The sequence below is a fragment of the Pleurodeles waltl genome, chromosome 4_2 (genome assembly GCF_031143425.1).
Source record: "Pleurodeles waltl isolate 20211129_DDA chromosome 4_2, aPleWal1.hap1.20221129, whole genome shotgun sequence".
Classification (NCBI taxonomy): Eukaryota; Metazoa; Chordata; class Amphibia; order Caudata; family Salamandridae; genus Pleurodeles; species Pleurodeles waltl.
Window position 1 is genome coordinate 891,747,786 of NC_090443.1, and position 13,261 is coordinate 891,761,046.

Sequence of the window (13,261 nt, forward strand, 5' to 3'; positions counted from 1 at the left end):
GAGGAAATTCAAGCTGTAGAGCCAGACTATACTCAAAGGAGGCTCCACATTCATCAAGACACAGGGAAGATAACCACTCTTCCTCCAATTAAGATAAAAAGAAAACTTGCCTTTCACGAAAAGGACAAGGAGCCACAGGCAAAGGTGGCAAAGAAAACAACTCCACCACCTTCCCCACCACCATCAGTGCACACATCACCAGTAGCAACTCCTCCACTGATGCACTCCCCGACTCAGACTGCCATGAGTCAAGATGATCCCGATGCATGGGACCTTTACGATGCTCCAGTATCGGACAACAGCCCAGACTCGTACCCTACCAGGCCGTCCCCTCCTGAGGACAGTACATCTTACACACAGGTGATCGCAAGGGCAGCTGCTTTCCATAACGTCACCTTGCATTCAGAACCAATTGAGGATGACTTCTTGTTTAACACGCTAACCTCCACTCATAGCCAGTACCAAAGACTACCTATGCTCCCAGGAATGCTAAAACATTCAAAACAAATCTTTCAAGATCCTGTTAAAGGCCGAGCCATAACTCCAAGAGTGGAGAAAAAATACAAGCCACCGCCAACAGATCCTGTTTATATTACAACGCACTTAACTCCAGACTCAGTAGTTGTCGGGCAGCTCGTAAGAGAGCAAACTCTCATACCTCAGGAGACGCACCACCTCCAGACAAAGAGAGTCGCAAAGTTGATGCTGCGGGCAAAAGGGTTGCAGCACAAGCAGCAAACCAATGGCGCATTGCCAATTCACAAGCGCTTTTGGCAAGATATGACAGAGCGCACTGGGATGAGATGCAACATTTGATAGAACACTTACCCAAGGAGTTCCAAAAAAGAGGACAACAAGTGGTGGAAGAAGGACAAAGTATCTCTAATAATCAGATACGGTCTTCAATGGATGCAGCAGATACAGCTGCAAGGACAGTAAATACTGCAATAACAATAAGAAGGCACGCATGGCTCCGCACGTCAGGTTTCAAGCCAGAAATTCAACAAGCCGTGCTAAATATGCCATTTAATGAACAGCAGTTGTTTGGGCCAGAAGTCGACACTGCTATTGAGAAACTCAAGAAGGACACTGATACGGCAAAAGCCATGGGCGCACTCTACTCCCCGCAGAGCAGAGGCACCTTTCGCAAAACACCTTTTAGGGGAGGGTTTCGAGGACAACCTACAGAAACCACAACATCACAAACAAGGCCCACTTACCAAAGCCAATATCAGCGGGAAGGTTTTCGGGGGCAATATAGAGGGGGACAATTCCAAAGAGGTAGAGGACAATTCCAAAGCCCCAAAAGTCCTCAAAATAAGCAGTGACTCACAAGTCACCCATCCCCATCACATAACACCTGTGGGGGGAAAATTAAGCCAATTTTACAAACATTGGGAGGAGATAACAACAGATACTTGGGTACTAGCAATTATCCAGTATGGTTATTGCATAGAATTTCGAGAATTCCCTCCAACAGTCCCACCGAAAACACACAGTATGTCGAAACAACATATAAATCTTCTAGGATTAGAAGTTCAAGCATTGCTCCAAAAAGAGGCAATAGAATTAGTACCAAAACAAGAACTAAACACAGGAGTTTACTCACTGTACTTTCTAATACCCAAAAAAGACAAAGCTCTAAGACCTATACTAGATCTCAGAATATTAAATACATACATTAATCAGACCACTTTCACATGGTTACATTACAAGAAGTAATCCCACTGCTCAAACAACAAGACTACATGACAACACTGGATCTAAAGGATGCATATTTCCATATACCAATACATCCTTCACACAGAAAGTACCTAAGATTTGTATTCCAAGGGATACATTACCAATTCAAAGTGTTGCCATTCGGAATAACAACTGCGCCAAGAGTTTTTACAAAATGTCTAGCAGTAGTAGCTGCACATATCAGAAGGCAGCAAATACATGTGTTCCCGTACCTAGACGATTGGTTAATCAAAACCAACACGCAAAAACAGTGTTCACGACACACAAATTACGTCATAGAAACCCTACACAAACTAGGTTTCTCAATCAATTACTCAAAGTCACACCTTCTGCTGTGTCAAACACAGCAATACCTAGGAGCAACAATTAACACAGTACAAGGGATTGCCACTCCAAGTCCACAAAGAGTTCAAACATTCCAAAATGTAATACAAGCCATGTATCCAAACCAGAAGATACAGGTCAAATTAGTAATGAAACTCCTAGGCATGATGTCCTCATGCATAGCCATTGTCCCAAATGCAAGGTTGCACATGCGGCCCTTACAACAGTGCCTAGCATCACAGTGGTCACAAGCACAGGGTCAACTTCTAGATCTGGTGTTGATAGACCGCCAAACATACATCTCGCTTCAATGGTGGAACAGTATAAATTTAAACCAAGGGCGGCCTTTTCAAGACCCAGTGCCACAATGCGTAATAACAACAGATGCATCCATGATAGGGTGGGGAGCACACCTCAATCAGCACAGCATCCAAGGACAATGGAACATTCAGCAAAAACAGTTTCATATAAACCACTTAGAACTGTTAGCGGTGTTTCTAGCTCTGAAAGCATTTCAACCCATATTAACCCACAAATACACTCTTGTCAAAACAGACAACATGACAACAATGTATTACCTAAACAAACAGGGAGGAACACACTCGACACAGTTGTGTCTCCTAACACAAAAAATATGGCATTGGACGATTCACAACCACATTCGCCTAATAGCACAATTTATTCCAGGGATTCAGAATCAGTTTGCAGACAATCTCTCTCGGGATCACCAACAGATCCACGAATGGGAAATTCACCCCCAAATACTGAACACTTACTTCAAAATGTGGGGAACACCACAAATAGATCTATTTGCAACAAAAGAAAACTCAAAATGCCAAAACTTCGCATCCAGGTACCCACAACATCAGTCTCAGGGCAATGCACTATGGATGAACTGGTCAGGGATATTTGCATACGCTTTTCCCCCTCTCCCACTCCTTCCATATCTAGTAAACAAGTTGAGTCAAAACAAACTCAAACTCATACTAATAGCACCAACATGGGCAAGGCAACCTTGGTACACAACACTACTAGACCTTTCAGTAGTTCCTCATATCAAACTGCCAAACAGACCAGATCTGTTAACACAACACAAACAACAGATCAGACATCCAAATCCAGCATCGCTGAATCTAGCAATTTGGCTCCTGAAATCCTAGAATTCGGGCACTTAGACCTCACACAGGAATGTATGGAGGTCATAAAACAGGCTAGAAAACCTACCACTAGACACTGTTATGCAAATAAGTGGAAAAGATTTGTTTATTACTGCCATAATAATCAAATTCAACCTTTACACGCATCTGCAAAAGAGATAGTAGGATACTTACTACATTTGCAGAAATCTAAACTAGCTTTCTCTTCCATTAAAATACATTTTACGGCAATTTCAGCTTACCTGCAAATTACGCACTCAACTTCATTATTTAGGATACCAGTCATAAAAGCGTTTATGGAAGGCCTAAAGAGAATTATACCACCAAGAACACCACCAGTTCCTTCATGGAACCTCAACATTGTCTTAACACGACTCATGGGTCCACCTTTTGAGCCCATGCACTCTTGTGAAATGCAATACTTAACGTGGAAAGTTGCATTTTTAATTGCCATCACATCTCTAAGAAGAGTGAGTGAGATTCAAGCATTTACCATTCAAGAACCATTTATTCAAATACACAAAAATAAAGTTGTTCTACGGACCAATCCTAAATTTTTACCAAAAGTAATCTCACCGTTCCACTTGAATCAAACGGTAGAATTACCAGTGTTCTTCCCACAGCCAGATTCTGTAGCTGAAAGAGCACTACATACATTAGACATCAAAAGAGCACTAATGTACTACATTGACAGAACAAAACTAATTCGAAAGACAAAACAACTATTTATCGCCTTTCAAAAACCTCATACAGGAAATCCTATTTCAAAACAAGGCATTGCTAGATGGATAGTTAAGTGCATTCAAACCTGCTATCTTAAAGCTAAAAGAGAACTGCCTATTACACCAAAGGCACACTCAACCAGAAAGAAAGTTGCTACCATGGCCTTTCTGGGAAATATTCCAATGAACGAAATATGTAAGGCAGCAACATGGTCTACGCCTCATACATTTACCAAGCACTACTGTGTAGATGTGTTAACTGCACAACAGGCAACAGTAGGTCAAGCTGTACTAAGAACATTATTTCAAACTACTTCAACTCCTACAGGCTGAACCACCGCTTTTTGGGGAGATAACTGCTTATTAGTCTATGCACAGCATGTGTATCTGCAGCTACACATGCCATCGAACGGAAAATGTCACTTACCCAGTGTACATCTGTTCGTGGCATTAGTCGCTGCAGATTCACATGCGCCCACCCGCCTCCCCGGGAGCCTGTAGCCGTTTAGAAGTAGATCTTAAACATTTGTACATTTGTAAATATATTACTTGAAACTTCATTATGTACATACGCATTCACTCCATTGCATGGGCACTATTACTAGCATACACAACTCCTACCTCACCCTCTGCGGGGAAAACAATCTAAGATGGAGTCGACGCCCATGCGCAATGGAGTCGAAATGGGAGGAGTCCCTCGGTCTCGTGACTCGAAAAGACTTCTTCGAAGAAAAACAACTTGTAACACTCCGAGCCCAACACCAGATGGCGGGATGTGCACAGCATGTGAATCTGCAGCGACTAATGCCACGAACAGATGTACACTGAGTAAGTGACATTTTCCATATATATATATATAAAAAACAGTATCTCAAACCATATTGCATAGCAACTATATACTATTGCATATAGAATTGTCTCTACATAATAAAGGAAAGATCTCACCTTAGTGAAAGAGATGACGTAAGTGTAAGGAAATGCCTCCTTGGCATGGTTACCCCCTAACTTTTTGCCTTTGCTGATGCTAAGTTATGATTTGAAAGTGTGCTGGGATCCTGCTAACCAGGCCCCAGCACCAGTGTTCTTTCCCTAAACTGTACCTTTGTCTCCACAATTGGCACAACCCTGGCACTCAAGTAAGTCTCTTGTAACTGGTACCCCTGGTACCAAGGGCCATGATGCCAGGGAAGGTCTCTTAGGGAGGGAACATGTCTTATGCCACCCTAGGGACCCCTCACTCAGCACATGCACACTGTTTCACAGCTTGTGTGTGCTGGGGGGGACAAAATGACTGAGTCGACATGGCACTCCCATCAGAGTGCCATGCCAACCTCACACTGCCTGTGGCACAGGTAAGTCCCCCTCTAGCAGGCCTTACAGCCCTAAGGCAGGGTGCATGAGCACTATGCCCCTACAGTGTCTAAGCAAAACCTTAGACATTGTAAGTGCAGGGTAGCCATAAGAGTATATGGTCTGGGAGTTTGTCAAACACAAACTCCACTGCTCCATAATGGCTACACTGAAAACTGGAAAGTTTGGTATCAAACGTCTCAGCACAATAAATGCACACTGATGCCAGTGTGCAATTTACTGTAGAATACATACCCGACTTCTAGTGTAGGCTGACCAGTTCCTGCCAGCCTGCCACACACCAGACATATTGCTGGCCACATGGGGAGAGTGCCTTTGTCACTCTGTGGCCAGGAACAAAGCCTGTACTGGGAGGAGGTGCTTCTCACCTCCCCCTGCAGGAACTGTAACACCTGGCGGTGCGCCTCAAAGGCTCACCCCTTTTGTTACAGTGCCCCAGGGCATCCCAGTTAGTGGAGATGCCCGCCCCTCCGGCCACTGCCCCCTCTTTTGGCGGCAAGGCTGGAGGAGATAATGAGAAAAACAAGGAGTCGCCGCCCACCAGTCAGGACAGCCCCTAAGGTGCCCTGAGCTGAGGTGACCCCTGCCTTGAGAAATCCTCCTTCTTGAGTTTGGAGGATTCCCCTGATAGGATTAGGGATGTGCCCCCCTCCCCACAGGGAGGAGGCACAAAGAGGGTGTAGCCACCCTCAAGGACAGTAGCCATTGGCTACTACCCTCCCAGACCTAAACACCCCCCTAAATTCAGTATTTAGGGGCTCCCCAGATCCCAGGAAATCAGATTCCTGCAACCTGAAGAAAGAAGGACTTCTGACCTACAAGCCTGCAGAGAAGGAGGAAGACGACAACTGATTTGTCCCCAGCCCTACCAGCCTGTCTGCAACTTCAAAAACCTGCCCCAGCGACGCATCCGACAGGGACCAGCCTCAGAGGACTGCCCTGGACTACAGGACCAAGAAACTCCTGTGAACAGCGGCCCTGTTCAAAACTAGTTACTTCTTTGCAACAAAGAAGCAACTTTCAAAGACTGCACATTTCCTGCCAGAAGCGTGAGACTTCACACTCTGCACCCGACGCCCCCGGCTCGAGATCCAGAGAACAAACACCTCAGGGATGACTCCCCGGCGACTGTGAGCCCGTGAGTAACCAGAGACAACCTCCCTGAGCCTCCACAGCGACGCCTGCAGAGAGAATCCAGAGGCTCCCCCTGACCGCGACTGCCTGTAACAAGGGACCCGACGCCTGGAACCAACACTGCACCCGCAGCACCAAGGACCCTCTTCCTAGCCCAGGTGGTGGCTGTCCCGAGAAGCCCCCGTCCCTGCCTGCACCACTAGAGTGACCCCCTGGTCCCTCCATTGATTCCTACCTGAAACCCACCCGACGCCTGTTTTGCACACTGCACCCGGCCGCCCCTGTGCCGCTGAGGGTGTGTTTTGTGTGCCTACTGGTGTCTCCCCGCCCCCCCCCCCCCATCCCCAGTGCTCTACAAAAAAACCCTGGTCTGCCCCCGAGGATGCAGGTACTTACCTGCTGGCAGACTGGAGCCGGAGCCCCCCTGTTCTCCATAGGTGCCTATGTGTTTTGGGCACCTCTGACCTCTGCACCTGACCGGCCCTGAGCTGCTGGTCTGGTAACTTTGGGGTTGCCTTGAACCCCCAACGGTGGGCTGCCTATGCCCCAGAACTGAGACTTGTAAGTGTTTTACTCACCTCCTAATCTTACCTTTACTTACCTTCCCCAGGAACTGATGATTTTTTTTTTTTGCACTAAATGTCCACTTTGAAAATAGATTATTGGCATTTTTACAAATACTGTACATGATATTGTTTTCCTTCAAAGTTCCTAAAGTATCTAAGTGAAGTACCTTACATTTAAAGTATTAACTATAAATCTTGAACCTGTGGTTCTTAAAATAAACTAAGAAAATATATTTTTCAATATAAAAACCTATTGGCCTGGAATTGTCTTTGAGTGTGTGTTCCTCATTTATTGCCTGTGTGTGTACAACAAATGCTTAACACTACCCTCTGATAAACCTACTGCTCGACCACACTACCACAAAATAGAGCATTAGAATTATCTCTTTTTGCCACTATCTTACCTCTAAGGGGAACCCTTTGACTCTGTGCACACTATTTCTTACTTTGAAATAGTATATACAGAGCCAACGTCCTACAGTGTATATTAAATTCATAAAAATATAAGCAATTTTTGTACATTGGTGTTGGATTTCTCGAGTCAGATTTCTTCCTTCTTCAATCGTTTTGATGCTTTTAAATGCTTTACATATGTTGTTTTATTGAAGCCTCCTGCTTGAAGCCACAGCTACCTAGGGTTGAACTAAGGTTTTACAAACAAAGCCTGACCTATGAGAGTTGGTAGTGTATTACGCGGTCACAGCAACACCATATAATACACCCCATTTTCTTACAGTGCTTTTCCAAAAACTGAACAGAAGTTAGGATTGGTGGGATGAGGGGCCAGGGAACAGGCCCAACTGGGACAGAAGTGGTCATTCGAGGAGGAGGAAATAGGAGAAAGATGATGGTCCCACAGTGACTTAGACGTTAGGGGCAAGTATAATGAAAAGTACTAAGACATTCCTGGTGAAGGAAATGGCGACAGTGCTCTTCCTATTGTCCTTCCACCAAATTTCACCCCAGTTCATCATACAACACCTTTACCCCGTACTACATGCACACGGTATCTGCTCACGTACCTTTCCAGTGTGTTGTATCTTTCTTTGTTAAGAACAGAACTCTGAAATCCAAAATAGTAGTTAGTGGAACATTTTACAAAAAGCATCCTGACTAATCAAACCTCTGGTTAATTTGAGAACATATTCCAATTTAATGGAACATGTTACCTGAAAATTAAAGAAATTATTTGATCTCCTTTTTCATGTCTTTCTATGTCTCCTTAGTTACCATGTATATCCCACCTGCAGAAACACATCTGGAATACTCGGATTTTCAGTCACTGTTGAAACGCAAGCCACTAAATTCAAGTAAGATGACCTAAATTATTGTGTGATTTATTTTGTTTTAGTGCTACTGCAATGCCTCTCCCTACCCCAATCTGTGGTGCTTGACATTCAGAGATGTTTTTTGAACAGCCGCTTCTAAATTGGGAATAATTGTTATTTGTATTGTCAAAATCATAATAACACCACTTACAATGCCCCACCTTACATTCCATAGTGCCTGAGAACTACCACCAAACCATCACAGTGCATGCCCTTGACACCACACCTTCACTATTAGGTAATCTAATTCCCTGTCCTGGTTAGTTGGTTCTTTTTTTTTTAGGGAAGGTTGTAGTCTGTTTCGTTGGGGGAAGGTGGCAGTTATTATTCATTAACTAAATGCTTTAAGAAGTATAAATCCTTGTTTGCTTGTTTCACATCCATTTAGCACTGATGAGGTTGACAGAAAAATTGAAGAATTCTTTGCTTTCTTCGGCGAAAAGATGGAGAGCCTACCTGAAGACTCATTCAACACACAGGTAAAAATGTTGCATATTATTTATAGACCTTAAGTCTTAAACAAGACTAAATACACTGTAAACTTCTATTCTGACAGAGACTTTAACCACAGATTCTGCACCTTTTGAAAATTGCTTAGATGTCAAAATGGATCTGGAAACTTTAGAGCATTACCTCTGTGCGCCTGTAGATGATGCCATGCCACTCCACAATAACAATGTTCCGCTCTAGAAAAGGCATACAAGGTCAATACAGGCATTAATCTTGCATGCTGAAATTAGAGTCTTTCATTCCGCTCCACCAGACTCCAATCTTGAGCTTCCTCTCATCTCTTTAGAGACCTCTTTTACCTCAGAAAATGTGACTAATACCAGTGCCCAGGGGAAGTGTCACCTCGCAAGACTGCTGGGTTTAAACCTTGTAGGGACTGTTGCACGCATATGTCTGTAATAGATCCTAATCATGTTTCTGTGTTGCCTGGGGTCAAGCAACGACTGAAAGAGCTGCAATGAGTGCACGTTTATGAATCAGAAGGTTGTTAGGGACGGCAAGGTGAAACTCCATGTCACTTACCATCAGAAGACCCCAAGTCCAAGGATCGGTCTCTGTCCTTTTCGGAGTACAGACGTCGGCCCTAAAGTCAATCGTCCTTGAACTCCAAATCCTCCTGTAGGGAAAATAAAAAAAACTAAAAGAAAATCCAAGCTGGACTCTGTCCCTTCTTACCACTCAAACACCTGAAAAGGCAAGCGGACATCGTCATATTTCTAGATCTCGTTTCCAAAGTCAGTCAACTGTGGAGCCCATCCCATAACTTATCCCGGCACAACCCAAGTTTCTGAGGCTGTTTGCGGCGCAGAGGTAAATCCAAGAGTTCTGCAAAGCCACGCACCGACTCTCTGGATCCTTTCCAAGTCAATCTGGTATGCCTGCAGGTTTTAAGGAGCCATGAAGACCTCCATCTGTATTATGACTGGCACAATCACCTTTGATGCCAGAGGGCAGGGAGCTCATTGTGCTCTCCAAGTCCGCACTCGCCTGACTGCGACCAAGAGCGTGCTCAGTGCCCATAAAGCCACTGTGTTTGCCCACACCACTTGATTATTTTAACCTCCCAGTTCCCCAGGATAGACCCCATATTTGCATTATTTATTTGGTATGGATCCAGATAACCATTACGATGCAGGTGATGAAGTTGGGCAGCCCGAGCCTTAGTGGATGGTCAAGATGAGGTGAAGTTCGCTTTTGCGTATAGACTGGATACCAAGGACTTCCTAGGCATAACCTTAGCTTCTACAGTGGTGCTGCATCAACAAGCCTGGTTACGATCCACTGAGTTCTCTGGGGATGTCCAGGGGTCCATGATTGTAGAAAGTTGGCTCTGTATATACTATTTCAAAGTAAGAAATAGTGTGCACAGAGTCCAAGGGTTCCCATTAGAGGTAAGGTAGTGTCAAAAAGAGATAATTCTAATGCTCTATTTTGTGGTAGTGTGGTCGAGCAGTAGGCTTATCAGAGGGTAGTGTTAAGCATTTGTTGTACACACACAGGCAATAAATGAGGAACACACACTCAAAGACTTACTCCAGGCCAATACGTTTTATATAGAAAAATATATTTTCTTAGTTTATTTTAAGAACCACAGGTTCAAGATTTACAAGTAATACTTCAAATGAAAGGTATTTCACTCAGGTGTTCTAGGAACTTTGAATAATCACAATATCATGTACAGTTGTAACAAAAATGGCAAAAAGCTATTTTAAAAGAGGACACTGCAAAAATCACAGTTCCTGGGGGAGGTAAGTAAATGTTAAGTTCACAGGTAAGTAAAACACTTACAGGATTCAAAGTTGGGTCCAAGGTAGCCCACCGTTGGGGGTTCAAGGCAACCCCAAAGCTACCACACCAGGAGCTCAGGGCCGGTCAGGTGCAGAGGTCAAAGAGGTGCCCAAAACACATGGGCTTCAATGGAGAACAGGGGTGTCCCGGTTCCAGTCTGCCAGCAGGTAAGTACCCGGGTCCTCGGGGGGCAGACCAGGGGGGTTTTGTAGGGCACCGGGGGGGGTGGGACACAAGCAGGCACAGAAAGTACACCCTCAGCGGCACAGGGGCGGCCGGGTGCAGAGTGCAAACAGGCATCGGGTTTTGTATTGAAAGCAATGGGGAGACCCGAGGGTCTCTTCAACAATGCAGGCAGGCACAGGGGGGGCTCCTCGGGGTAGCCACCACCTGGGCTAGGCAGAGGGTCACCTGGGGGTCGCTCCTGCACTAGAGTTCGGTTCCTTCAGGGCCTGGGGGCTGCGGGTGCAGTGTTGGTTCCAGGCGTCGGGTCCCTTGTTACAGGCAGTTGCGGTCAGGGGGAGCCTCTGGATTTCCTCTGCAGGCGTCGCTGTGGGGGCTCAGGGTGGTTGTCTCTGGCTGCTCACGGGCTCCCAGTGGCCGGGGAGTCCTCCCTGTAGTGTTGGTTTTCCGCAGGTCGAGCCGGGGGCGTCGGGTGCAGAGTGGAAAGTCTCATGCTTCCGGCAGGAAACGTGAAGTCCTTAGATTTGTTTCTTTGTTGCAAGAAAGTTGCAGTTTGTTGAACAGGGCCGCTGTTCACTGGAGTTTCTTGGTCCTTGGTTGCAGGGCAGTCCTCTGAGGCTTCAGAGGTCGCTGATCCCTTTTGGATGCGTCGCTGTTGCATTTTTCTTCAAAGTTGGGAGACAGGCCGGTAGGGCTGGGGCCAAAGCAGTTGTCGTCTCCGTCTTCACTGCAGGGCTTCAGGTCAGCAGTCCTTCTTCTGGTTAAGATTGCAGGAATCTAGTTTCCTAGGTTCAGATGGCCCCTAAATACTGAGTTTAGGGGTGTGTTTAGGTCTGGGAGGGCAGTAGCCAATGGCTACTGTCCTTGAGGGTGGCTACACCCTCTTTGTGACTCCTCCCTGAGGGGAGGGGGGCACATCCCTAATCCGTTTGGGGGACTCCTCCATCCACAAGATGGAGGATTTCTAAAACTAAGAGTCACCTCAGCTCAGGACACCTTAGGGGCTGTCCTGACTGGTGGGTGACTCCTCCTTGTTTTTCTAATTATCTCCTCCAGCCTTGCCGCCAAAAGTGGGGGCAGTGGCTGGAGGGGCGGGCATCTCCACTAGCTGGGATGCCCTGTGGCGCTGTAACAAAGGGGGTGAGCCTTTGAGGCTCACCACCAGGTGTTACAGTTCCTGCAGGGGGAGGTGAGAAGCACCTCCACCCAGTACAGGCTTTGTTCCTGGCCACAGAGTGACAAGGGACTCTCCCCATGTGGCCAGCAACATGTCTGGTGTGTGGCAGGCCGGCAAAAACTAGTCAGTCTACACTGGAAGTCGGGTATGTTTTCCAGGGGCATCTCCAAGATGCCCTCTGGTTGTATTTTACAATAAATTGCACACTGGCATCAGTGTGCAGTTATTGTGCTGAGAAGTTTGATACCAAACTTCTCAGTTTTCAGTGTAGCCATTATGGAACTGTGGTGTTCGTGTTTGACATGCTCCCAGATCATATACTCTTATGGCTACCCTGCACTTAGAATGTCTAAGGTTTGGCTTAGACACTGTAGGGGCATAGTGCTCATGCACTTATGCCCTCAACTATGGTATAGTGCACCCTGCCTTAGGGCTGTAAGGCCTGCTAGAGGGGTGACTTACCTATGCCACAGGCAGTGTGAGGTTGGCATGGCACTCTGAGGGGAGTGCCATGTCGACTTAGTCATTTTCTCCCCACCAACACACACAAGCTGTGAGGCAGTGTGCATGTGCTGAGTGAGGGGTCCCGAGGGTGGCATAAGTTATGCTACAGCCCTTGGAGACCTTCCCTGTCAACAGGGATCTTGGTACCAGGGGTACCATTTACAAGGGACTTATCTGTGTGCGAGGGCTGTGCCAATTGTGGGAACAAAGGTGCAGTTTAGGGAAAGAACACTGGTGCAGGGGCCTGGTTAGCAGGGTCCCAGCACACTTTCAGTCATAACTGGCATCAACAAAAGGCAAAAAGTCAGGGGGTAACTATGTCAAGGAAGGCATTTCTTTACAGCCACCATCCCAAGAGTGCCTCACAGAAGACCATCTCGCTTTACTCCTCCAGGAAGTTCAGACCTTCTTGGCCATGAGGCCATCAAGAGGATGCCCGTGCCAGAGAGAGACTTTGTGGTTGCTATTCCTGCTACTTTCTGGCATCAAAGTAGGATGGAGGCCTCAGTCCCATAGTAGACCTGCACCGTATCAATTCCTTCCTACGGAAATAGAAGTTCAAAATGCTCACATTGGCTCAGGTCCTGTCTGCCCTGGATCGTGGAGACATTGGACTTGTAAGATGCCTATTTTCATATCCTTGTCTAACGTACTCCCAGGTGTTAACGCCAGTTCCTGATGGGCCACATGCACTTTGTTTGCTCTGCTCTCTTTTGGTCTCACCAGCGCCCCACAAGTGTACACCAAGATGATG

The 13,261-nt window shown here is 46.2% G+C and overlaps 1 protein-coding gene across 1 annotated transcript in view; it reads left to right on the top strand.

Annotated features, from left to right (window-relative positions):
• NRDC (nardilysin convertase) overlaps positions 1-13,261 on the top strand; it is a 780,134-nt gene that overhangs the window by 709,205 nt on the left and 57,668 nt on the right. The window contains exons 27-28 of the mRNA XM_069232676.1: positions 8,244-8,327; positions 8,734-8,824. Coding sequence (XP_069088777.1) covers positions 8,244-8,327; positions 8,734-8,824 — 175 coding nt within the window. The remainder of the gene's footprint in view (positions 1-8,243; positions 8,328-8,733; positions 8,825-13,261) is intronic.